This window comes from Chelon labrosus (genome assembly GCF_963514085.1).
Source record: "Chelon labrosus genome assembly, chromosome: 21".
Classification (NCBI taxonomy): Eukaryota; Metazoa; Chordata; class Actinopteri; order Mugiliformes; family Mugilidae; genus Chelon; species Chelon labrosus.
This window is the reverse complement of record NC_140354.1, coordinates 6,719,851-6,744,519: the sequence shown is the minus strand read 5'-3', so window position 1 is coordinate 6,744,519 and position 24,669 is coordinate 6,719,851. Positions and strand designations below refer to the sequence as shown.

The window sequence follows — 24,669 nt, the reverse complement described above, 5'->3', positions numbered from 1 at the left end:
AACTGCAGACAGGAAGCAAAAAATAAAAAAAAGATCAGCAGGAATTGTGAGTACATGAAAAATTAAAACTAGACTGACAAGTCTGTTGGAAATGAATGGGTTAACAGTGCACATCCAGTGCACCTGACTTTAAAAAAAAAGTTTGGGGCATGGCAGACTGTCCATTCAGCATACAAACAATTGCACAAGGAGCTGTCATTCAGTATTTCACAGCCCATTCACCTTAAATTGAGACCTCTGTGACTGAAGGTAAGTAATCTAATTTATACTTATGAATACATATGAACACTTTTTAAATGCAGAACAGATTCTTGAATCGACAAAACAAGGAAACAGCTTATATTTAGATTTTAATATTCTATCCACAGCTGGTATGCAGACCATTGTGCTGTTGGTAGTGTGGGTGCTGGGAACCTCACTGGTGTTGCCAGACCCAGACACAGCAGGAGAGAAGGTTGAAGAGGACCCCATTCCCTGTTCTAAAGGGTGCACCTGTGGTTATGATGACTACGGCTTAGAGCTCAGTATGTACTGTAGTAAATCTAACTTCACAAAAATACCAACTGACATGCCTCCATCCACTCATTCTCTCTGGCTGGATGGAAACTTGTTCACCTCACTTCCAGCATCATCTTTTAGGGACCTTACCAACCTGGACTTTTTGAATCTACAAAGTGGCCAGCTGGTGACGATTGACCCTCAGGCTTTCAAAGGCCTTAGATCGTTAGCACATATTCACCTTGAGCGAAACCGCCTCAGGGTGTTACCAGGTATACTCTTCCAGAATGCCCCTAACCTCGCTTCACTTAGTCTGCATAACAACCAGCTGAGTCGCATTGAGGAAAGACTGTTTGCAGGACTCTCACACATGTGGCTTCTCAACCTCGGGTGGAATTCAATAACAGTCTTACCAGAGGCGGCTTTCCATGACTTGCAAGGTCTGCGAGAATTGATTCTTGCAGGGAACAGGCTTGCTTATTTGCAACCACAGCTCTTCCAAAATCTTGCAGAGCTTAAAGAGTTGGACCTGACAGGAAATCAAATCAAGGTCATCAAAGCTAATGTGTTTGTTAAACTGACTAAACTGCAAAAGCTTTACCTGGCCCAGAATCAGATTGTGACAGTGGTACCCAGAGCTTTTGTAGGCATGAAGTCACTCAGGTGGCTGGATCTGACAAACAACAAACTGACTTCTCTACACGACGACACTTTCTTGGGCCTGCATAGTCTTCATGTACTGCGCCTTTCCAACAACTCTATTACTGGAATCAGGCCCAGGACTTTCCGTGATCTGCAGTACTTAGAAGAACTGCGACTCAGTTACAACAGGATAAGAGCTCTGGGGGAGAGGATCTTTGAAGGGCTCGGCCATCTGGAGGTCCTAGAGCTAGAGCACAATCAAGTGCAGGAGGCACAAATGGGAAGCTTCACAGGCCTCCCTCATGTGGCTGTCATTAATCTCTCAGGAAGCTGTTTCCACAGTCTGCCAGACCAAGTGTTCAAAGGTCTTTCAAAGCTTCACAGCTTACATCTGGATAAAGGTTGCCTAACAAGGATCACAACTCAAGCTTTCACTGGACTCTCTGGTTTAAGGAGGCTTTTCTTGCAACATAACAATATCTCTGTGGTGGAATATCATAGCTTCGTGGATCTGGTTGGCCTACTGGGACTTGACCTGAGTTTCAACAAGCTGGAAGATCTCACAACCCACACATTCTCCGGCCTTAAGAATTTGGAGTATTTGCTGTTGTCCAACAACGAATGTCGGCAGTTTTTGCAAAATGGCACAAAGCAGACACTTCCAAGGCTGCGTTATCTGGACCTGAGAGCTAATGCCATGACAAGTCTGGTCCCTGATTTCTCAGGGAGAATGGAAAAACTCCTGCTGTCTGGGAACCGGTGGAAATGTGACTGCGGCGCACTCCCACTCAGAAATTACAGTTTGAGGAATCCACGGGTGATACCTAGACGAGTGGAGACCCACGCAGAAGGGGAAGAGCCTGACACAACTATCATCATATACAACAACATCACGTGCACCAACCCACCACGCCTAGCTGGTCAGGACCTACGGGACGTGGACAATGAACACTTCCAAAGCTGCTAGACAGCCACAAGTTGTTTGATGATGATAGGAATTGGTTAGTACACAATAGAGAAAGGTACAAAACAAGTACCTATACTGTATATTGTATATTGTCAGCAGTGTACATTTAAATAGTTTGATTCCAACATTACAACTGTAACGCTGTTATGTGTTTCAGGTCAACTGTTCAACTAATCAACTTTTAACAGACATAGTGTTATTTGATGACTGCTTGTGTTAAAATCTATTTGGAGTTGCCAAGAATTTTCATCAAAGAAAATACCAAGCAACCTTTTTTTTTTCCATTTTCTTTTCTGGAGTTATGTTAAATATGGACGTGTAATTGTGGGTTAAATTGTCCATCTGATTTGATGCAACCAATCCATGACAAATGTTTTGTGACAGTTGAATTCATACTAATATGAGACATGCGCTTTGGTTTTAACAAGTTGCTTGATATGGAGATGGGTCTCGTTTAATAAAAACACATTCAAATGTGATTTTTGTGTTGGTTTTTAAATATATTTTTTGTTTATGGTACTTTTCATCTGCTTTCAAATACAGAAAATAACTTTTTAAAAAAAACACACATTACAGCCAGTTAACTTATTGAAACTAATACGAAGAAAAAGAAGAAGAAATAATAATAATACGCTTGCACGCTTTTAAATAGAAACTGCAAACTGGTAAAAAAAAAAAAAAAAAAAAAAAAAAAAAAAGGATTATGCAAACTACTAACAAGCAGAAGCACTCCATTACAAATAGTTACAAAGTTTAAACACAATTTTAAACAAAACAACAAAAATATAAAACTAACAAAACAGTTACCTTCAGTGCAAAGGTTGAGGTCCATGGTGTTTACAACGCCTGTAAAAGAGGAGTAATTTTAGCACAATAGCTAGCAGGCTAGCTTGCCAAGTACTGTACACTAATTAGCACTCTAGCGATATATTTATTTGGTTATTATCACATTTAGAATTCTAGCCAAAAAGGCAGACTACCTGCTGGCATGAGCTCAACCTATCTCGAACACGTCCCACACACAACCGGCTATTCGTTTGTTCAAGCGACGAGATGTGTCCCGCTGTGCGTTTCAAACTGCGCGTTTCCAGTCAACAAGTTGCGACATTTCTGGCAGCACCTGAAGGCAACACTGTTGACGAGCCGCACGTGTACCCGGATCAGAAGCTTGTCGTTGCCAACGGCAACCAGGAATCTGCGGTACATAAACGATAACGTTACAAGAAGTCCTTAGTCATACCCGCAGAAATGGACTCAAAACATCCTTCATCCTGTTGGAATTCAATTCTGGAGAAAGTTCAACCACAACTACCCACTATCAACTTGGACTTTTCACCAGTAAGCTGTTTTTTTCCCCCCTTTTTTAAAAAATGTGCTAACGTATTTTAACTGCCATGAATGTACGCAGTTCTATATGGCTATGCATATAATAATATTTTACTTTACAAATAGGCCTACTATCCAATGGTGTGTCCTTTTAACATTACAGTCCGAGAAAGAGGAGATAGTTATATATCAAAGACCAGCTGGTCTTTCCCTGAAGGTCCCGGAAGACTTTGACAGTTTTTCAATAGAAGATGCTGAAGTAGAGGTTGGTGAATTCTAGCTTCATAAATGTCAAAGGTAGGAAAGTAGCAATCCCCAGAAACTTGATTAATAATTATTGACACTGGAGTGCTTGTGTGGGTGTATTCTCAACCAGGAACTGCTGAAATCAGTGACAGAGACATCGGAGGAGATTTGCAGGCAGTCAGATGATGAAGATGAATCTGTAGAAAACAGAAACACAACACAGTGGAGTACACGGTGCTCTCAAACTGATCTTGAGGTGGGTTGTAAACATCTGCAGATAATCCTGGTTTGAGTGATTCTACACTAATTTCCGTTCCTGTCACTATTAAAGACAGGTGCTTGTGAGAGCAGTAAAACAGTGTTGGACAATGAAGCCAAGCTGGGTGTCTCATTTAAACCAAATGTGGACAGCACAAAATCAGATGAGGGTTTCCCTGTTCTCTCGTTTGCGGTAAGAATCCTAAGCATTTAAAGATGATCCAGATAAATATTCTCTATGTCCTATATCTACTTATTAACAACACTGCCTTCCTTACACGTGTACATTCAGTGGCTGGATGAGTGGGATGACGTTCTCCAAAATCTCAAAGACGACAGGAGGCCTCTGCAACAATACATATCAGAACCTAGGAAAATGCATGCAAGTAAGTTATTCTAACGCACGTCATTGCATCTACAGCGATCAGTAAAGGATGTGTGAACAGCTGTAGGGAGATATTTCCATTATGAATTTTCTACCTTGTCTTTGTTTGGAGATTGTGACAGGTCCCCGGGGAAAATAATGGAGAGGCTATTTGCTTTCTGTGAGAACCAGACTGTGTCTGTGTCAGAACCTATGAAAAGTCCAAACTGCATTAGGTAAGTCATGTGAACGCTCAGGTTTTATTACCAGAATTGTTAAATTATAATAATTATAATGTCTCTTTCAGACAAAACATTGTCTGCAACAAATCAGCTAAAAAGATGGCCGCAACGCTGCAGCTGAATCACCAGGAACGTCCCACAGTTTACATTGACCTGCGTTGCCCTGTCCCCTCAATAAAACCAGAAGGAACATCCACAAATCTTTCCTCAGGGTCCAACGCTAGCCAGGAACCACCTCCTGCAAAGAAACACAATTGTAAATCACACACTGGATCGCAAACAGGGGGCAGGTACAGTAAATCTATCCTGCATTACAATATATTTGTCATGCTTCAGTTGAGGTCATTTTGTTTCAGGTGATACTGTAATTTTTCTGCTTAAAGGGAAATGACTGGCAAGAGCATGTTGCTTCAAAAAATAATGGAGAGGAACAGAAACAGGAATCCACATACTGATAAATGTGCAGACTGTCCAAGACCAGAAGAAATAGAAGATAAGACACCTCCATCTTTAAAGGCTACGTGTAGGCCTTCACCTGTCCAATCCAGAAAAGCCAACATGGAAAACCCACCGACTGTTCAGCAAAGTTCAGTCAAAGAAACAAAGCAGCAAAGGTATACATTATATCATGAGTCATAAATCATGAACATTAATGAAAAATCTTATCTATATTTGCAAATCTTTCAGCGTCCAACAGAGAGTTAAGCAGACGTTTCAACACGATCATGGCCAAATTCTCGCACAGCTGAAAAAACATCGTCCAACCGAATCCGTGTACCTGAAGCAGCCAGCCGCTGAAAGGACGGATGTTCTTTACGAGTCTGTAAGTGCCGAAGATTTGAAATAAATAAATTAGTGCACACACAGAAACATTTGCTTCCACTTGTTTTTCAGGAAGCGTCTCATCTGGAGTCCATCAGCGCGCTACCAGCAGATATTAAAAACAAGGAGTGCGTGCTGCTGATCGTCCACCTCTCCAGTCCTGGTGTGGTTGTGGACAGTGCTCAAGGAAAAAGAAAACATCCGTACTCAGCTGCAACCAGATCCCACATCTACAACACTTTGGTGGCTTGGTTTCTGTCTCTGGTTAGTGAGCAGGTACTTGCTTTTCTGCCCTTATGAATGCTGTAGTTTGTTTGTGAAACTAAGCTCATTAATTATGCGCTTTCAGGCTGGTGCAGACCTATGTCACCACGCTGGTGCAAAGGTCCCATTCTGGGTTGCAGGAATTCAGCAGCTGTGGACGGAGAATGGATTGGCTTTGCACGTTTTAGCCGTGGCTCGTCACAGTTATACAACAGGGGTGAGAATAAATAAACAAGGCATTGCAATGTCTCATGATTTTGACACTAATTATTATTATTTTTCTTTAGAAAAGGGATACAGACACCCATACAGTATTCTACAACCACCTCTGCCGGTTTCTGTCTGAGACCTCACTCTCTGTAATTGCCAGCTGGCTACCTCACCTCAAAAACCTTTTGGACCAGGATCCCTATGCCTCTCCCATCCTCCTTCCATCCTCCTGTTTAAATAATTTCATCTCTGCCAACTCCAGCAAAGATGTACGTTGCTCCATTTAATATATGTCGAGATGATCTGGGGTTTTGTTGACCGAAGTTTATTTCCCTGTGTTTGTTTTTTAGGTTATAGATAGGACATTTGGTCTGAGTCCAGGGTTTTACTGGCAGACTGTGGAAACTCAGGAGCATGTGTGTAAAGGGAGGGAAACCACACAAGAGCTGCACACGGAGGTGAGCCTTTCGAGTGTTTTCTGCAAATCATCCTAGTGTGGCTCGTGCGTGCAGGGGAATGATCATTGAATCTTTGTTAACAGAAACAACAGTGTCTTTCTTATTAACTTCTGGACACGTGGTTAGACTTGGGACCATAGGAGTCCCTTCTACATCCGTGCCTTAAGCGCCCTTCGGCAAGGCATAGACCCTTAAACCTCCTCCCTGGGCGCCATGCAGTTAGATGCATGTGTGTATGAACGTCTGTGCTAAATGCAGAGAACAAATGTCCTCGCTGTGGGATAAAGATTATTATTTTTTGAATTAATATAGGTTTCTTTTGAATCTAGGAATGCACAGCAGTAACTGAAATTGTAAATTCCCCTTTGATTTTTTCCCCATAGGTATCAGTTGTGCTTGGATCCAAGGACTTCTTTCAACATCCTCTCATAACACACTACACCCTCCAGCTGGTCCTCGACTCAGGACTTGACGTGTGTGGTCTGCGGCTGCTCTATCCCCCTCAAGAGATCCTGAGTGACAGTGTTGGTAGGACATACCTTAGGACATCTGCTCTTAAAATTAAACAAAAACTCACTGGATTTGTCTACGTGATCGTCTGGAGCAGAGTTCTCAAATAAAATATGGTCTTTTGAAACTTTTTTTTCCCCCATAGGTGTTCTACCAGTTAGCAAGAAAGCTGATGAACTCTGCCAACCCACCCTTGCCATTGCAGTTCGGGGTCCTTATGCCCGTTCATTGCTGAAGGATTTAACTAGTTCCTTAGATCCTGTGCTACGGAAACAGATAGAACAATCCTCCACCAACCATCTCCACTGCAGAAACCCAGCACCTCAACCCATCCACTACTCTCCACTGGCCAGTCGAGTCCACAGTGAGCTGTGTTTGTGGTTTTCCGGAAGGTTTCAGGGAGGGAGTGCACAGAATCACAACCAGCATCTGAACAGGTTTGATATCATCTTCTCAAACAGAGAACAAGATCTAAATCTTGTAGATGTTCAAGATTATGATTAAGACTGAAAATGACATATTTTGCTCCATTTTCTTTGCAGAGTTGTGCCTTCAGTTGATGGAGTCGGAGGCAGCTTGCTCAATTCGAGCAGACCCTCCTCCTTTCTGTGCGCTACAACTAAAGGTACATTAAGAGGCGCCACGGGGGAAAACTTGCTCCTTTCCATTTTTTACTGTCTTGAGGGACATTAGGATAAAAGATTTTCACTTAAGCGGAGGTGCTAATCCCTCTCTTTCTCCCCCTGGATAGCCGATTTACTCCTTGTGGTGTCACCTGTGGTGCCTCCATGTTGCTACGGCCAGGTGCTGGCTGTGTGTGAACGTAGAGGCTTCAGTCTCCGGGGGCTGCAGAGACTGCAGCTTCAGAGCCACAGTGCCACTGTCCTGGGACTTAACAACCACCAGGTACAACATACTCAGTTACATGTGCTTTTTTATTAAAGTCACTAAGCCTTTTTATACGTCTATCTAGAGGACTGTGTTCTGCAGTCCACCTACTGACCACCTGGATCACCAGGAGGAGCTGAAACTGCCCTCTCACTGTCTGGTGTTATTGCTGAGGAAAGAAAACGCACTGCGTCACGGCGTTACTCTACCATCAGGTCTCAAATTCCATATCAAGTTATAGCTACAGAATAAATCATCCCCATAAATTATAAAAAAGTGTTTAAAATATAAGAGTGCAGTTAGTCTGCATAACTGCCTTCACATTACTCCAATTGTTTCAGCCCTAATGAGAGAATTTCAAGCTCAAAGGCTCCTGGGTTACATCTACTCTGGGCGTGATCACACAGTTGAGCCAAGCTTGTGTTTCCACGCTGCACCATACAACAGCAACCTGTTCCACATCTTTGGTAAGTGCCATGAAAAAGATCATTCTCTACCATTCCTCTGTGTGTGTGTGTTTCATACCATTTTCTTTTAGTTAAGAGTATGTGGGCGGTGCCGGATCCGTCCCGCGTCATCCTTTCCCATCAGAAGTGTCCATCCAGTTCTGGCACGGAGCAGATGGTGATTTTGACCCTGAGTGGGAAGGACGTGAGCCAAGGACTGAGCCTCCTACACAGACTGTTGATAGACGGTCCAGAAGGTGGGTGATCTGTTTTTCTATGAGCACAACCTGTCCTGGTTATTGGAACTGGGGGGTGGCAGTAAACAAACAACACTCAGATATCCACAGAGTTTAATGAATGAACATGTTAGCAAGCACAGGAGTGAATTATCCCACCTCCTCTTTATTTTTAAATGTTTGAAATAATTTCATAATTTATATTCTAGGTTATGGACCACATGCTGGATTCAAGCTGCTTGGCCTAAAGCGGCTGCCCATGCTGACTCGATTTCAGGCCCAGGAACTGAGTCCTTACGAGGTGGGAGGGCAGCTCTTCTTCAGCAGTGTGGACACTCTGATGTCATCTCCTGCTCTGGTGTGTGCTCTGAGAGGGACTGATGCTTATGCTTCGCTGAGAACGCTTCTACCGCACAGCTACCCTCACAGCCTGAGCGTCCTGATGTCGCCTACACCCGAAATGGCCCTCAGACAAACCCGCCTCTTCTTCTCTGATCATGAAATCATTCCTGGTGTGTGTTGTGTAACAGCGCGCAATCAGATTCCAAGCCTAAAATCAAATCTCTTGACCGATAAACACAGGCCCTGTCAGCTAACTTTCTTCTCAGATCCACAGATGCTGCTCACTGTGTGCCTACTCAAACCGAGAGACTGGAATCGCACTCTGGCTGAAATACTCTGCAAAATCCGACAGAGAGGCCTCATTTTGGTGGGCCTGCGGGTACTGAACCTGGGCAAAAGTGCTGCCGATTCACTATTACCTGCAGAAAGTCAGCAGTATCTGTGCTCTGGCTCCTCAATGGCTCTGTGCCTCCAGGGAGAGGATGCTGTGAAGAAGCTGCTGGACATGCTGAGCCAGGAGGACTCGTCCCTGTGGAAGACATGTTATGGTACGACCTATTTACAGCATGTGTGACCGGTGTCATTTATTGCTATACTGTGTGCTACTGCATGTTGATAATGTCACTGTTATAGGTTCAGGATCATATCAACAAGCAGTTAAGGATGTGAAGAGGCTTTTCCCAGAGGGGCTCTGCTGTACCGACTCCAGCACCGTGAAGCAGGAACAGGTACGCAGCAACGTGGGAGACAAGACTTCAAAGCTGCACTATTTCAAACACTTTGGTTGTATTCTTACTAAATGATGAAAGGTGGTTTCTTTTGCCCAGGTACTCAGCTTGTATTCAGATTCTTTAGCCTCTGTGGAGCGTGAACACAGCTGCACGCTGAATCATGCGGCCCAGGAAAGTCTATCGGCATCTATCGTATCGGAACCGAATGGAGGTGTGCATTCATTTTCTGGTTTTGTTTTGTTTAAAAACTGACCTTTTGACTTAAAGGAAGACGGCTCCCTTTAAATGATTTAATCATTTATTGGTTTTTGGCTGGGTCTCCATGGAAATGCTGCCATATGACTCAGCTCCAGGTGACCTTTGCAGCCTGTACACAAAACAAACGTCCTGTTTTGCTTGTTTATTAGTACCAGAGCGTCTGACACACAGAGCCCTCTGGCAGACAACCTGTCTGCTGATACCCTTGAACGGTCCACCACACGGCCAAGCGCCTTCCCAGCTGGAGATGGTGGAGCAGCTGCTGAGGTCAGGCTGCCATCTGGTGGCGGGGAGGATGAGCGCGCTGGACGGCGAGCAGCGGAAACGTATCGCAGAGACGCTCGCAGTGTCAGCAAGAGGAAGGGAGAAGGTGAGGAGGCTTTTGGGGCATAATTACATACAGGTAGCACAATCAGCTGCTGATTTTCCCCTGATCTATTGTGTCCTCTAAAGATGGTTCAATTACACACGGCCCCGTGTCTCATCATGGCTCTTCAAGGGGAAGAGATTGTGGCTGGCTTTAGCCTCATCCTTAAAAGGTATGGAAAAAAAAAAATCAAACCTTTTAAATTTAGAATTCTCACCTATTAATAACTGCTCGTCCTTTCCTTTGCTTTTCTTTCTCATAATAGCATTTCCAAAGAGAGGCCGGACCTAGAAGCAGTGGCAAAAACAATCCTCTATCCTGAAAGTGAGAAAGAGGTGAAAGCATACACTTTGAAATTATAATTCAGTTAATTCAATATTTATTCTTAATAGATTATAAACTATGGTTTTAGCTGCTAATAGACCAGTCAATGTTGAAATTATCTCTGTTGTGTTTCCTCCACCAGGCCAAGCAGCTGATATACTACCTGTTTGATGCCTCGTCTCCCGGGAGCTCCGCTACTGTTGTGCCACAAACATTTTCCAAAGATTAAGCAACATCTGTGAGCATCTTGTAAACATGATTGCTCAAGAAAGAAAATGCAAGGTGCAATTCATTTTATTCAGGAAAGATTTGTTCCAGATACTATACACATTAGTCAGCCCACAGTAAAGCAATAAACAGACAAAACTGTCCACTCCTCTGCTGTCTGGTTGCGTCTTGAGACAAAAAGGAGTCACACGTTTCAGATGAAAAAATTATTTTAATTCTCAAGATGATAAAAAATAATTTTGTGAACTCTGTAAACCATTGCATAACTGTAGTGTAACAATTTAACAAGTGTTAACAAACTAGTAATACACTACGGTAAATATGCGGTACACAATCCTCAATGTAGAAAAGAAACATCTAGTATTCTAAGACTTGCACCTGCTTTTGTGTTCACAACACAAAATAATATCAATTCCAACAGAATAATTTCTACAATTATCATTATAGAATTTCCTACATATGCATACAGCTCGTCACAAAATAAGGGACATATATATATTTTTTTAAATCTATAAATAATGTCTAAACCCACTGACGTTAAGTAAATAAATCCGTGAAATGCAGTTTCCTCAGATTGAACACATTCTCTATCAAATCACTGTCATACCCTGAGAAAAATACATTTCTTTCCTCATATTTTCTCATTACGCTGACAAATAGAAACTGGAAAACTTGCATTCGTTTTAGTTCTATTAAATTTTATTGAATAGCAGTTCACAACTAAGATGCTACATCATAATCAATTAACTGCGCTCCATAATATCCAGTGACCTATTCATTGAATATCTAATTTAGAACAATACATTCAATATTTCAGGGCTTCAATGTTATAATAACATGTCTACTGAAATTTCTAAAGTACATGGAACAGCTGGTTCCACATTCAGGTTATTTACTTTTGTCTTTTTACTAGTATTTTTTTCCATTATTATCTGAACAGCTCCATACTCATATACATGTACAAGATTGCATAAATCTTCTGGCTCCATTTTTATAATGTTTAAAAACAAAGAAGACACAACAACTAACAATAATGCAAAATAGATTAAACTACTCCAATGCAGAGCATAATGATACATCTATTACAGTTCATTTACAAGATTCTTCCTATTTGGTGCTTTTCCTTACAAACAGTTGGGTTTTTGGTGACTAATCGAGATCAAAACTGTTGATTCAGTGGTTAGGTATTGCTGCGTTTTCTTGATTTTTTTTTTTTTATGGCAAATACAGACTGAGTGTCTCGTCAATTAGCTTCATTCGGACAAAGTGGTGAAGCAAATCTCGTTATATTAGCCTTTTTTTTTTGTTTTTTTCCTTTTAGCTCATGTGGCCTGAATGCTCAGGACACTTGGCAATCACATTGTGGTCCACAAAAATATCGTAAGGCACTGGAATTTTGATTCTAATTTAACAGGTTAGAATTTGTCTCTTCAATCAAATAATTATAAGAAGGCACAGATGTATTGGAAAGTGGAATTGGTCCATTAAGAGGTACAATTGAGCAAAAGCTGTGCTTACCAAGCAGTTTTTTTTCCTTTTTTTTTTTTACATTTCTTTTTAAAAAGAGAGTTGGGGCAAGTAGACCTCTAGAGAGACAACAAATTGTCATAAGAACTCAATCGTGATTATGTCTGTATCTGCCATTGATGCTTCACAATCGTCATCTGTCCCTGTAATAACAAAAATTCATTTGGACCGCGACTTTAAGAAACAGAAAACAGATTCCGATAAAGAGAAAGCACCTTACAGTCACTGCAGGCCCATCATAACAGTATACAATGCATACCTATCAATGCCAAAACTCATTCAGGTTACGCAGTTAAGCAAAAATCAACAAGGTTTACTTCAAAACAGTACTGTAGTGAAGTTTCTATGGCCACTTCAGAAGCACAAATGTCATTCACCTTTGACATTCCTTCATTGTAGACAACGATTAAACCGACACTGAATCCTCGCTTACGGTCAGCGTGTGCTAGCCAGTATTGCACAATCTGCCATAAACGCCAATGTTTACTTAACACATAATGTACAAACACACGTTTTGTTAGGATCCGACCCATGCATTTTTGATCATGTGTGTATCACTATAACTTTAGATAGAAAAAGTTGCCATTAAATTACAGTTAATGAACATTGTCTATTTAAGGTACTAGGTGATTTACGACTTTAAATCAATTTAGGTTTCTTACTGAAGTACAACAATTAATGAAATGTAGTAGAAAAGAAACAAGAAAGGTCTTTGGTAAAACTGCAAAAAATGGGCCTTAGTCCATTAATGTTGTAAGCAAAAGCCACTGGCATAGTCCTGTTATTGAGTCCCTTAGAGGATTACTTCCTACTGAATGAAATATTAAAGTTAAAATTCATCCAAAAACAGAATTCCTGCCACTCTCACAGCCGGACTTTGTCTCAGTTTCATGAAGATGACTTTGCGGCTCTGACCTGTTATTCATAGCTTGAGGCAAGACCCGCCCGTGTTCACAACTACAGACCGATCTGCTTGACACTGGAGCAATTATCTGAATTCTGTTTGAGGGTAAATTTTCCCTTTACAATACATTTTTGGACAGTTACTGTACAGGAACACCACTTTGGTTATTTTTTTTTTTAAATTTTCACACTAGACATCATTAAATTAGCTGGTTTCACAGGCAAAACAAAACAGACCAATGACCCTGTGAATTAGCTGCATCATACACCGCTGTCCAACGTACGGGAAAAATGAAATCCAACAATAACAAAACAAAAAAAAAAAGAAAATTTACCTCCAATCGATTCAAAAATGGACAATCTACAGTAGCACAGGCCCGTGACATCGTTCTAAATGATTTACAAAAGTACTGAAGCTTTTGACTGAAATGAATTTACAACTACTCGATCAAAAAAAGATTAGGTTATATGCAGATGGAATATTATTCATAGTTTCTGAATTCTGAGCTGTGTGTGCACAACGACATTCAAACATCTAAATGTATAACAAGAAACTACATTAATACCTTTTTCCAGTAGCAGCGAAGCTTGCAGAAGTTATTAAGCCTTAACTACACTAAAATAAGTCGATACAAATATTCTGGCAGTGTGACACAGCGCGTACATATTTATTTTTTTTTGTCGTTTTTTTTTTTTTTTTTTTGGAGCTGGTTAACATATCGCATAACATGCAATACCAGAACTGTTTAGCCTGCCTTGTATGCTGTAATATAACCATGAAAACGCTAAAATACCATAACCTTTCTTGATATTTTTCCTCTGAGTTGCGTAATTGTCATTTGTGTGAATGTAAACAATGCATTATCCCATATTTATAAGTAGCAAAAAGTGTACCTGGAGATACATGATTTTCTACTGGATTTAAAGCAAGAATAAAAAGGTTTTTTTTTTGTTTTTTTTTTTGTTTTAACACAGTAGAAGGTCATTTGAATTAGACGAACCTAAGCACAATTCTTATGCAAAATCTACAGAATTCTTCATTCACTGTAGGATTATTACAATATAACAAACTGCAGTTACTCAACTGTTTCAAAAGCATTTTGTACGTTGCTATACATATTCATTTGTCCTATGTTTGCATACTCCCAAATGTTAAATTGTAAAACCTAATTTCAAAGACTGAAGCTGCACCAAAAGAGCACCACAACCAAGGAATGAGTGGGTGGGTGGGTGAGTGGGTAGTAGACTGGGGGTTGCCAGGTAGTTCATTTCTACAGGTGAAGTCAGGACACAGGCACTGACAATCTTCAATTAGCTTCTGCAGAAATACTTGATGGGGTCTGGCCAAATACTCTGGCATATACGCATATATACACATAAAGTCATACACGTCAGTGCTTCTGCAAATTTAAATATGCATTTTGCAGAAACCTGCGCACAAGCTTCAACTACTTGTGTTAGCTCGGACAATTCTACACATAACCTTTTTCCACTAAGGCAAGGCACTTTAGAGTTAGAGGCCGATATGTTCTAGACAAGGTTAAGAGGCTAGATTCCTACAAAAAATCACCATTTCAGGCTTTTAGCAAATACAATACATGCTCCTCTAATGGATAGGCTATATAAATTTCTACAAAACAAAACCGATTGAATAACAGCCTTTAACATGTAGCATGTGCCTTACTGATATCACAGCTGCTGGTTATGACTAAAATGCAATTTAAATTTGCACTTATTTGATTGAAATTTTATAAATCTAACTAAGAAAGTAGAAACTATTAAGCATTTTTTCTATGAAATCTTAATATGTAGAACCATGCCACGAGTTAACAATAGGTAACGTGAAATATTCAAATTATGTTTCACAGTACACACAAAGCTTCAGACATTAGCTTATGTAGAAAAAAAAGAAATCTTAAAAAAAAAAAGATACAAAAGAATACCTACAAAGCAGCTTAAAGCAAATTTCTATATAGCCTTTAATAATAAAGCCCCAGATCAACAAAGTGCTTTTAATAAGAAATCAAACTTCTTCAGAAAGTTGGTCAAAATAATGATGCTTGACTGGTTAACTTGAAAATTTGTTAAAGACTATTTATTTGGGGTTTAGCAATAACTGGCTTTATTTAAAGAGGAACAATGCACATTTACAGCAGGTGCACAATCTGATGTTTCTTTGGTGAGTCAGGTTTTACGACCACCACCAAGCTACCGCATCACAAGCACGAATTAAGGTGAAACTTTTCTCGAATGTCTATATTAAGTGCCATCAAATAGTAATTAAGTTGAATTCGAGAATGAAATGTTTGCTTTCTGGCAGAAGAACTTGATAAATGAGCCGTTTCAGTTTTAGAAGCTGCGCACTTTGTGAAATGGTGTCAGTAAACACGTTTATTTCCCCTGACTAGTCATCATGATAAAACATATATACAAACTCTGTATTAAATATCAGTCATTTTCAGGTGCTTGGTTGTCTGCTTCCTTGATTATGTCCCAAACAAACTATTTGACGTATTCCTCTTTAAGTAAAGAAAAATCATCTTTGAGTTTTGCCCATTTTATGCTTAATTTGTTAGTGAATTCAGCACTTCTTGGCAGTGTTTCCAACATTTACACAGTTGACCTTCTCGTGTTTCAGATCCCAAATGGAAAGTCTTATATATTTGTGCGAGTATGTTTCTTGTGTTACTGTGTATTGTGGTTTTATCCATAAAAGCACATTTTTCTATTTCTATGTTAAGGTGAATAACAGAGGGCTACAGGGAAGCGCAAACTCAAAAAATATTACTATTAGTTATCATTAGAGGGATTTCTTTTTAACTCTAATAGGTCTAATTTAATTTTAGACAGAACATGACAATATCCTAAAGTGAAAGGTTTCTCTCTTTGTGAAGTGTAGTGAATTATTTCCAGTTTGAAAACTCATGAATGTCTTTGTGCATTGAGCTTTTAACCAAGTTTATATATATATATTTTTTAACCTGTAACTTTGCATGTACGTCAGGCTGGGCCATGCATGTTTGCATTTTATCTTCTTTTAGACAAACTTTTATAAAAAATCTGAACATGCCTGACCGAAGATTTGAGAATTATAATGAAATGTAATATTCTAATTCGAGGGCACGGCTTTTCATACAGAAAACAATATGGTTGTTGTCCAATGTGGACATAAAATGAGCAAAAGCTACAATGATTTAATCCCTCTGTTTGAAATCTGATTCATAATACTATTAGTTTTGTCAGTCAAACATCATTTTATCCTAAATTAATTGAATCGCTGTACAAAACAAGAATTGCTGTTTAGAAAATGTACTATCCATAAGTAGCTTTTCAAAGGGCTAATTCTTATATAAATAGTACCTTGAGTAATTGTACATCACCACTTCAATATTTTTGTTCTACAGTAGGGACATTCTGTTTTACTAGGTGCACAGTTCTCACATAGTACATAATGTTGGCAAGGCTGCAGAACAATGCAACGATCATGCTTTTGGCAAACTATACATTTCTTTGACTGAAGTTGATATATTACCTGTTGGGGGAAGAAAAGAATGGACATCAGCTGCAACTTAGGGAAAGACAGCTCATGCAGACTTTTTGTTGTTGTTTTTTTTCTAAAAAGTGTGCTTGATGACAAACATGGATTTGAATAATGGTCTGATAAACCACTTTAAATCTTTGCTACAAGTGAAATGCTATGTGTAATCTAGGCTTTCTTACCCCATCTATAAGGTCTAGGTCATTACGCAGCTGACTCTGGATGGAGTGGAGCTTTGACAAGGGAAGCTGGTCCAGCTCTCCGTAGCTACGTAGAAGAGGTGTTCCGGGGGTGCGACAAAGCACGTCAAAGTCTCCCTGGAGCTCTTTCAGCTTGCGTTCCGTTTCTTCCCATTTCTGTTCTGCCAGCTGCCGCTCTGCCTCTGCCGTTTTAGCTTGCTCCTTCGCTTCGTGAGCATCTTTCTGGCATGCTTCACAGGCCTGCAACACAGCAGAACGTTGTGATTAGAACAGTTATCTACAAAAAAGGAAAACAAAGCACATGTTGCAGTAAGGATGCATTTAAATACTGACTTGTTTGACCTGATGCCAGGCCTCCTCCCATTGTTTGATCTTCCTCTTTGCCTCATCCAGGTCTCTAAAAAGGCGGGCCAGATCAGCACTGCTGGTTGTGGATGTTAGGCTGCTGAAAACTGGAGATGGACTTGGTGAAAAGCTGCCACTTACAAAGTCCCAAATGTTGCTAGCACCTCCATTCAAGCCTAGATAAGTGACATGGTAAAATAAAGCACAAAAGTACATTGTTAGTCGCTTATATCCTGTATTTTAATTGTGAAAGCAGTGATTTTGATTAGTTATTGTTTCAAAAGGAAAATACTGCGTCTTACACCGTCTCACTAAACTGGATTAAATATTTAAGGGAAGTGGTTGATATGTGGGTAAAATAAAATCATCCGTAAAGCTTTTCAGCGCACTTGTGGCAAAATGTCTGATGCTATCAGCTTACCCAGAGAGTTCTGGGAAGAGGAGGTGGGTGTTCCCAGGAGGCCATGCTCTTGCTTGGCCAACATGTTCGAAGGTTGATTTTGCTGAGATATCGTCCCTGACAGCAGGGACTGCGACAGAGACTGGGAGAGGGAGCTTAGCGGGGAGGTGGAAAGTGATGACGAGGAATTAAAAGAGGATGATCGTGCCAGGGAGCCAGGAATGTTAACAGGCGCCGATCCACCTAGCACCCTTTGACCTGAAGGACAAAGCGCATACAGTAAAAATGTGCAAAATTATGACAAAACCATTGATGATAAACCTGTCCAATGACTGAAATCTCTATCAGACTAAGTGTCCTTACTTGCCAGTCCCGTACTGTTATCTTGCTCCTCTAACTCCTTATCAAGAGAAGCCACATTGATGTCGCTGAAGTTGAGGTCCAGTGCGGATCCTGAAGGAAAACAAAAGAAATCTGACTGAAATTTGACAACAAAACACAGACTGGTGGCAGTCAGTTCAACATGTGCACCGTTGGTTTTACACTCACTCACCTATGACAGACTCCACGGTGTTGCTCCCTGGATAGAAAGGAGTGGCTTTAGCATTCATTGTTGATAAGGTGGTGGGTGAAGAACTATCTGAGCCAATACTAGAAGCCAAGCTTGACGTGATACTGGAGGTAAAGCTCGATGCCAAAGGGTTCACCGCTGAGAATACAGTATTGTGTGTCTGAAAGGAAAGCGCAGGAGAGCAGGTGTTGCTATGTCATGAATCCATTATGTACCATGTCATAACATCAAGACCTCAACATAACCCAAAAAAACACAAACCTGTTTGTCTTGGTCCATGAATTTTTGATCCATCTGTCCCTTGTTCTTAATCTACAAATAGTCAAACAACAGAAAAACACAACATCAACAAAAAATAGAAATCTTCACTGCGCTTCCTCACAGGATTAACCATTATTCCTGTTATAAGCCATAACACTCATTTCTAATAGCTGTTGTTAATGTGTGTCTCTGCAGTCACCCCGTCGGCATCAAAAGGTGTTTAAACTTGACACGTGACATGACCATGCCTGCCTCTTCTAGCTCTAAGAATAATAACAGTAGTCCTAGGTATTGAATGAATGAGACGGTGGGAGTGGGCGACATTCTTCTGTAATTGCAACATCAGAAAGAAGTTATCCCAGCTTACGGGGAATGTTCTGTGTGGGACAACAAACACTCCTGGCAGTGTAAACAGTGTGAACAGAGTATCTTTAGTCAGTGAACATGAAAAAACATTACTCAAACTGAAATGATATGGCAAATAATGAATACAAGATGAACAAACAATAACTGAAAATAAATGCCACTGATACACTGTTTTATTTCCTCTGAAGCTGAAGAGAGCAGTCTGGGTACCTGATCCTCACGTTCAAAGCCCGGAGCTTTAGGATAGTTAGACGTCAGAGATGAGACACTGGATGTGGTGGACTCTGAACATAAACTACTATTAGTTAAGGATTTGGGCCTGCTGATGGATCCCACTGGGGATAACAAACTGTCGCTTCCTGAGCTTGGCGTTACAGTTGAGCTATTAGAACATGAAACCTGAGAAAGAGAAGTGCACATGATCTTAATAATGATGGTCAAAAGTAAGATAAATAAAGTGAATAAAACCATTATTCTGGCTGGGCTATGACTGATATGATCCTCTTAATCATTGCTTTTAAAGAGAACTTGCCTCTGTTTGTTTAAAAATTATGTATTAATGCAATGTAAAAATAAATAATGGAAACAATAATGACAAATACATTTATAAAAAAACAACACAAATGTGAGAGCATGGTAGACAACACGTCAGCAAGTAGCTAGTCTGGATCTGATGAATTGTAATTTTAACACCTAATAATTTCCTGTTGAAGCTCTGAGAGACAGAGATAACATACACTTCCTACTTGTCCGTTGCTACTGGTTGCGCTGCTGGTGGAGTTTCCTCCACTGTTCCACTCAGTGACTGAACACTCTGAATACTGCTGAGAGCCCAGCTGGGACTGTGAGCTCGACTGTATCGCTGTAAGCAATGAGTTCATGGTCTCTTCTGTAGAAGGAATTCCTGGAAGGATTCAAATAAATATTAAGTCTTCATCCACAAAAACTACACCCAAAGCAGTAACATTCCTGGTTTTAAATCAAGTTGGCTCTGCTTATTTTGAAAACTGAGGTGTGCTTAAAATCCTTATCTTAAAAAAATGTGATCCATCAAAGCAGTACTGACAGAGAAATTTATACTTACTTTCTACATGCGCAAATGCACAAAACGGTCCTCTGGGACAGTATCCAGTTTGTCGCATATCATTGCATTTGGTAGATTTGTAGATCTTAGATAGAGACAAACAAATAACAGGCTGATCAGATGCAAAGATATCCTCAGATGTCCTCTTTTTATTCAACTCTCTACAATACTTTCACTTTAAGACGGTTGAATAACTAGTAGATAAATTTCACTCACCTCTGGATGAAACTGCTGTTCAGTTCGAGAGTGACAATACTGGCAACTGTCTCCGCTGTCACACTTTGAGGGTTCGCCCCACTCGTCACCGTGTTTCACATTAGGGCAGGGAGTTGACCTGCATTCATACAGTCAGAACCTTTAACACTTGGCCGTTACATACTTTGATATTTTAACCTCTGCTGAAACACAGCTCACCTATACTTGAACTTCCGTGGGTTTCGCCTTCGATCTCTACTGTTGTGGTAGTGTGGGCAAGCATAACCCTGTCTGCATAGTCTTGGGGGTTTAGTACACTGATCTGTTTTATAATTGGCTAAAACAAAGTTGGTATCTGTAACAAGAGGCATAAAGTGTTAGTGTTATTTCCCATCTTTACATTTTGCATAAAAATATATTTTGCTCCTTTAATAAGGAATAATTAAAACTACGGATTGTTTATTACTGAATGCATCCATTTAAGTAGGAGTTACTTGCCTTGCCACCGGGGGTCTTCTGTCAGAGTTTTCTCAATCATAGCTTGGCTGGCTAGAACACCAGGCTGCAAATCAGGAATACCTTCCCCAGAGCCCAGCTGTCCATTTTGGAGGGCCTCTTGTGCTTGAATCTCTCTGTGCAAAGAAATGCAATTCATTATTATTAATCCTTATTTCTAAAAAAGCAAACTTAACAGTAAAGTTCTGTTTTGTAAAGATCAGACTGTGAATAGACTCTCAGATATGTAATACTGGGTCATTTCCGTGATAAACAAATACCAAACCATAATATTTAAATTGTTTGATTGGGTTGTTGTCTACTGTAAGGACTTGTGTGAAAATCCGCTTTTGTACATGTATTGCATGCTGCACCTACATCTGAAAATCAATACCATTAACATTGTGTCATTGGCTTGTGCATCAAGCCTATCACTGCAACCACAGTGCAAACCAATAGTCCAAACCCCTATAAAGCAGCTATTCTGTATTGTAGAGGTTTAATATATGGCTATTTGGCTAATTTGTTCATTGCATTGTGCAGCTCTAGGGGAAATGTTTGGCAGGCATAAGGGAGGCTACTATTTGCTTAGCATGTCACCTGATATCATAGACTGGAGGTCGGAGATCATGTGGCCCATGAGCAAAAGCACAGTGGAGGCCATTCTTCACACAATGCCCTCGAGCATCCGTCTCATGGATACAAGTGCCAGTCTTGTAATATCGTAGATGGTACTTGCGTTCTGTGTCACCAGTGGTCCGGTGTAAGTAAGGACAGCTAAGGAAAGAAACAGAAATCATTCATTGATTTATCCACATGAAACATTTATATAAAATGACTTGTCACGACATTAAAATAATAAATAAATAAAGTATAAGGAAAAAAATACAGCATGGTTTTAGATTATATCATCCTCCAAATGTAAGACATCACTGTACAGTGCAACATGGAGACAAAACGTTTCATATGAAATGATTATTAAAAGAAACCTATTCACTAGAAAACCACAGGGGATACACATTTTAATTGAAAAAAAAAAGCAAACTGCAAAGATTTTTACAAATAAGATTTAGAAATATGATTCTACTGTCGATGCAGGGCTGACACACCAGCAATGTCTCAAGAAATGCACAGCCAATAAGCCTCTTAATAAACCAAATTTCCCTTTCTTGAGTAGCAACAGTTGCTATAGCAACACATAAGGTCATACAAAAATAGCTCCCATTCGCAGAGGAGGAATTGTAGGGATTGCAGTTGCTCATTTTCCATTGGTGTAATAATTGTATTTCTTTTCTTGTTTCTATCTGGCCCTCAGTCAGATACTGCATACGCTGCATTTTCACACTTGTCATACTGCCTCTTGCAAATGAAACATAAATCCACTGCCACATTGTGCGACACCACAGTCAGAACTTAATTGTTCACCTCTTCTAAAACCAAAAGAAACAGAAACAGGTTTTTCCGGTGACAGCACATGACCAATGTAATTAAAGTTAACTAAAACTATACTAACAACTAAACCTAGTTGTGAGAATACATTTTAGCTTACCAGTAATAAACATATGACTTCAAAGTATAAAACTAAAATGAACCATAACATAAATTAATATACAAGAGTTTTTGTCAATTTGGTCATTTTCATCAATTAAAAAAGAAAGCAGAGGCACTGGCACATGTGTTTATTGAGAATGACTGTGACTCATACAGACATTCACGTAATCATCAGCTTCACAATAAAATTAAACATTAACCCTAACAAATCTAGTCCATTTTACTATAAAATAAAACACAAATTCAGCCTGGAGCTAATAAAAACCTAACTCAAACAAGATTAGGGTTAGGGTTAGTGAGTGCACTAAAATCTAGATGCTGCATGGTCACATGAACGAAAACCACAAAACCGGTCCACTATTGTAATACGGCACACTGTGGGAAAGTGACAACATACATTGAACACGTTTGAGCATCAAATTACACAGCCAGTGGCTGAAAATTTAGAAGCAGCAGTAAATTTAATGTTGCAAAGCAGAGCCCACCTGTCAAGTGGCCTAACTCAAAACGGACCAATCATGCTACACAACTGAACCTGCAATGCTACATCTCCTCTTACATACCACACAAAGAAAATCCATGCAACAAAAAAAAAGGGGCAACCCGAGCAGTTGTCCTTACAATATTGCATCTGCAACATACGTGGCAACATCACACTTCAGATAGGGTTGCTTAATGATAAATAATGCTCACCAAGCAGCTACCAATCAAATCAGAATACAAAAAAACAAACAAGATGCACAGTAAAATAATCATCTTATTCGTCTTGCACCATTAACCTGCATAAAAACACACATAATCCTCCATCTTATCTTATGACACACAAAAAACAAGTTTTTTTTTAGAAGCCACTTTTAAATAAATGCATATCCAAAAACGCTGAAAGAAGGGCATCTGAAAATGTTTAAATAAATGGGATCAAATTAGTTTTTAACAGGATGGTGGCTTGTGTTAGACATGCGTGTTTGTGTTGCCACAGAGATCTGGTGAAATTAAGAAGCAGCTACAATAATAATAATAATAATAATGGACAAGTATTTCCCTCAAATGCACAAACCGATTCTGTCTTTAAGCCCTAATCAAACAGGTGTCATCCAACAGTGGATTCAACGCACAAGGAAAAGTGCAGCTTTTCTAAATCAAATAAGGTGCATTCCACATAATTCTGACAAAAACCTACAGAAAGTAACTGTAAGGTAGCTGAAGGAAGACAGAAACAACCACTGATTAAACACCCTTCATTCAGTAATGGAAGCTGACTTGATCCAATCTTAAACATGTCACCGAAACATCTGTCATGTGTCAGCGGCTGCATCATGACAGACTGGCAATATGTCACTGAGTGAAACGGCACTTACTCGTCTCCATCTGGGCAAATCCCTGTGGTCTCGTCGTATTTGGTGCAGTACACGTCGGGGCTGTAGTTAAAAGTCCCGTCTCTTCTTCTTATGGGTCGCCTTCGTCGCTGGTTAAGAAAATGCCAGTGAAAGCACGTAAAGGGTCTGTGCTGCGTACACTTGTGCTGGAGGAACAACGGGCACTGCTCCGTCCTGAACTCCTTCAAGTACCTGAAACAACGAGGACAAACAAAAAATAAGGTAATGTCGTGTACCTGTCTTAGAATGAACAGTGTGCACTAACAAGAGAGCCAAAAGGAAAAAAAAAAGTTTAGTTAAGTGTCGCGTTGCGCTGCTCACGCTGTAGCCCACTGTTTACAGTATTTTGGGTCACAAACGTCGACTCGCTATTCTGAGCGCAAACTACGCACAAGTTTCGTCGTAACACTGGTTCAAAGCCCATAAGCGTACGTCTATAAATGTGCGCAGCAAGAGGGAACTCAAAATAAGGCCGAGCTATTTACAAGCAGACTGGTTAGCGAGTTCCTGGCTAATCATTTAGCAGACCAAGTTGACGGTATAATATACATAAGATTATTCAAAAGCATTCAACAACTATGTGAAACTGTTGTAAACGTTTCGGGTAACGATTTATTTGCCAGATAAGTGATTTACGACGTCCTGCGTTAGCGCTGTTGTCGTTGGCGTGCAGTCGCTGTTTGCTATGTAACGTTAGGTAGTCACAAAGCCAGGAAAAGCACCATGTTTTTAACGCACACATTGCAGTTGAGGAATGTTACGAATGCACGCGCTCAAAGGTGCACATGCATAAAGCATTTTCGGCAACGAGCAATTTTGCTGTTTGTGCGCAGCAGCTTTACTCACGTATAGTGGGTAGGTTTCTCGGTTTGAGGAGACGCATTGGCCGCCGTTTTCGAAACCGACGGCATTTTCAGTCAAAACAATGAAGTGCGCATGCGCTCGGATCTGTTGCTCGCGTGCATGCACGTCCGCCTGTACGCCAGCGCACTGCAGGCACCAAACACGGAAGGAGGGGGGCGCTGCAAAAAAACAAAAACAAAAAAACGGTCCTTGTGATTCAGTTCACAGTTTTATTTTCAATGTTTATGAAATAAAATCGAAGAATATGTCCCCAAACCCTACACACTTTCACAAATATGTAGTGCTATATCCAGGATATCAAATGCTATGCGAGGAATGTGTATTTGGCAGGAAAATATTATTATTTATTTTATATTTATCTTGTCC

The 24,669-nt window shown here is 40.2% G+C and overlaps 3 protein-coding genes across 10 annotated transcripts; 2 read left to right on the top strand and 1 right to left on the bottom strand.

Annotated features, from left to right (window-relative positions):
• On the top strand, positions 1-2,307 carry igfals (insulin-like growth factor binding protein, acid labile subunit). The gene has a single exon (XM_084570341.1). It carries the CDS (start codon positions 272-274, stop codon positions 2,105-2,107), a length of 1,836 nt encoding a protein of 611 aa, XP_084426467.1. The 5' UTR covers positions 1-271; the 3' UTR covers positions 2,108-2,307.
• A 2,153-nt stretch (positions 2,308-4,460) lies between these two features.
• LOC311506797 (dynein axonemal assembly factor 8) lies at positions 4,461-15,472 on the top strand (the record flags this gene model as incomplete). The annotated part of the gene is made up of 23 exons (XM_084570873.1): positions 4,461-4,537; positions 4,609-4,833; positions 4,927-5,157; positions 5,231-5,366; positions 5,438-5,629; positions 5,715-5,846; positions 5,917-6,108; positions 6,190-6,297; positions 6,681-6,825; positions 6,953-7,244; positions 7,350-7,432; positions 7,559-7,713; positions 7,781-7,910; positions 8,037-8,162; positions 8,234-8,398; positions 8,587-8,889; positions 8,986-9,267; positions 9,353-9,447; positions 9,547-9,661; positions 9,858-10,078; positions 10,162-10,247; positions 10,341-10,410; positions 10,542-15,472. The coding sequence occupies 23 exons, from the start codon at positions 4,461-4,463 to the stop codon at positions 10,626-10,628; spliced, it is 3,648 nt and encodes a 1,215-aa protein (XP_084426999.1). The 3' UTR covers positions 10,629-15,472.
• On the bottom strand, positions 10,819-24,350 carry unkl (unk like zinc finger; the record flags this gene model as incomplete). 8 transcript variants are annotated; one of them, XM_084570874.1, is made up of 16 exons in its annotated part: positions 10,819-16,589; positions 16,778-17,035; positions 17,129-17,316; positions 17,562-17,798; positions 17,904-18,014; positions 18,094-18,271; positions 18,373-18,423; positions 18,949-19,137; positions 19,476-19,642; positions 19,823-19,907; positions 20,039-20,156; positions 20,237-20,372; positions 20,516-20,649; positions 21,113-21,289; positions 23,422-23,631; positions 24,286-24,350. In XM_084570874.1, the coding sequence occupies 16 exons, from the start codon at positions 24,348-24,350 to the stop codon at positions 16,434-16,436; spliced, it is 2,460 nt and encodes an 819-aa protein (XP_084427000.1). In that variant the 3' UTR covers positions 10,819-16,433. The 8 variants fall into 8 exon arrangements, with proteins under 8 accessions (XP_084427000.1, XP_084427002.1, XP_084427001.1 ...); XM_084570876.1 differs by having other exon boundaries at positions 17,904-17,993; XM_084570875.1 differs by having other exon boundaries at positions 19,485-19,642.
• Positions 24,351-24,669: the final 319 nt, after the last annotated feature.

Bases quoted from the DNA above. Each gene is read 5' to 3' on its own strand.
- igfals (XM_084570341.1), top strand. From the start codon at position 272: ATGAATACATATGAACACTTTTTAAATGCAGAACAGATTCTTGAATCG.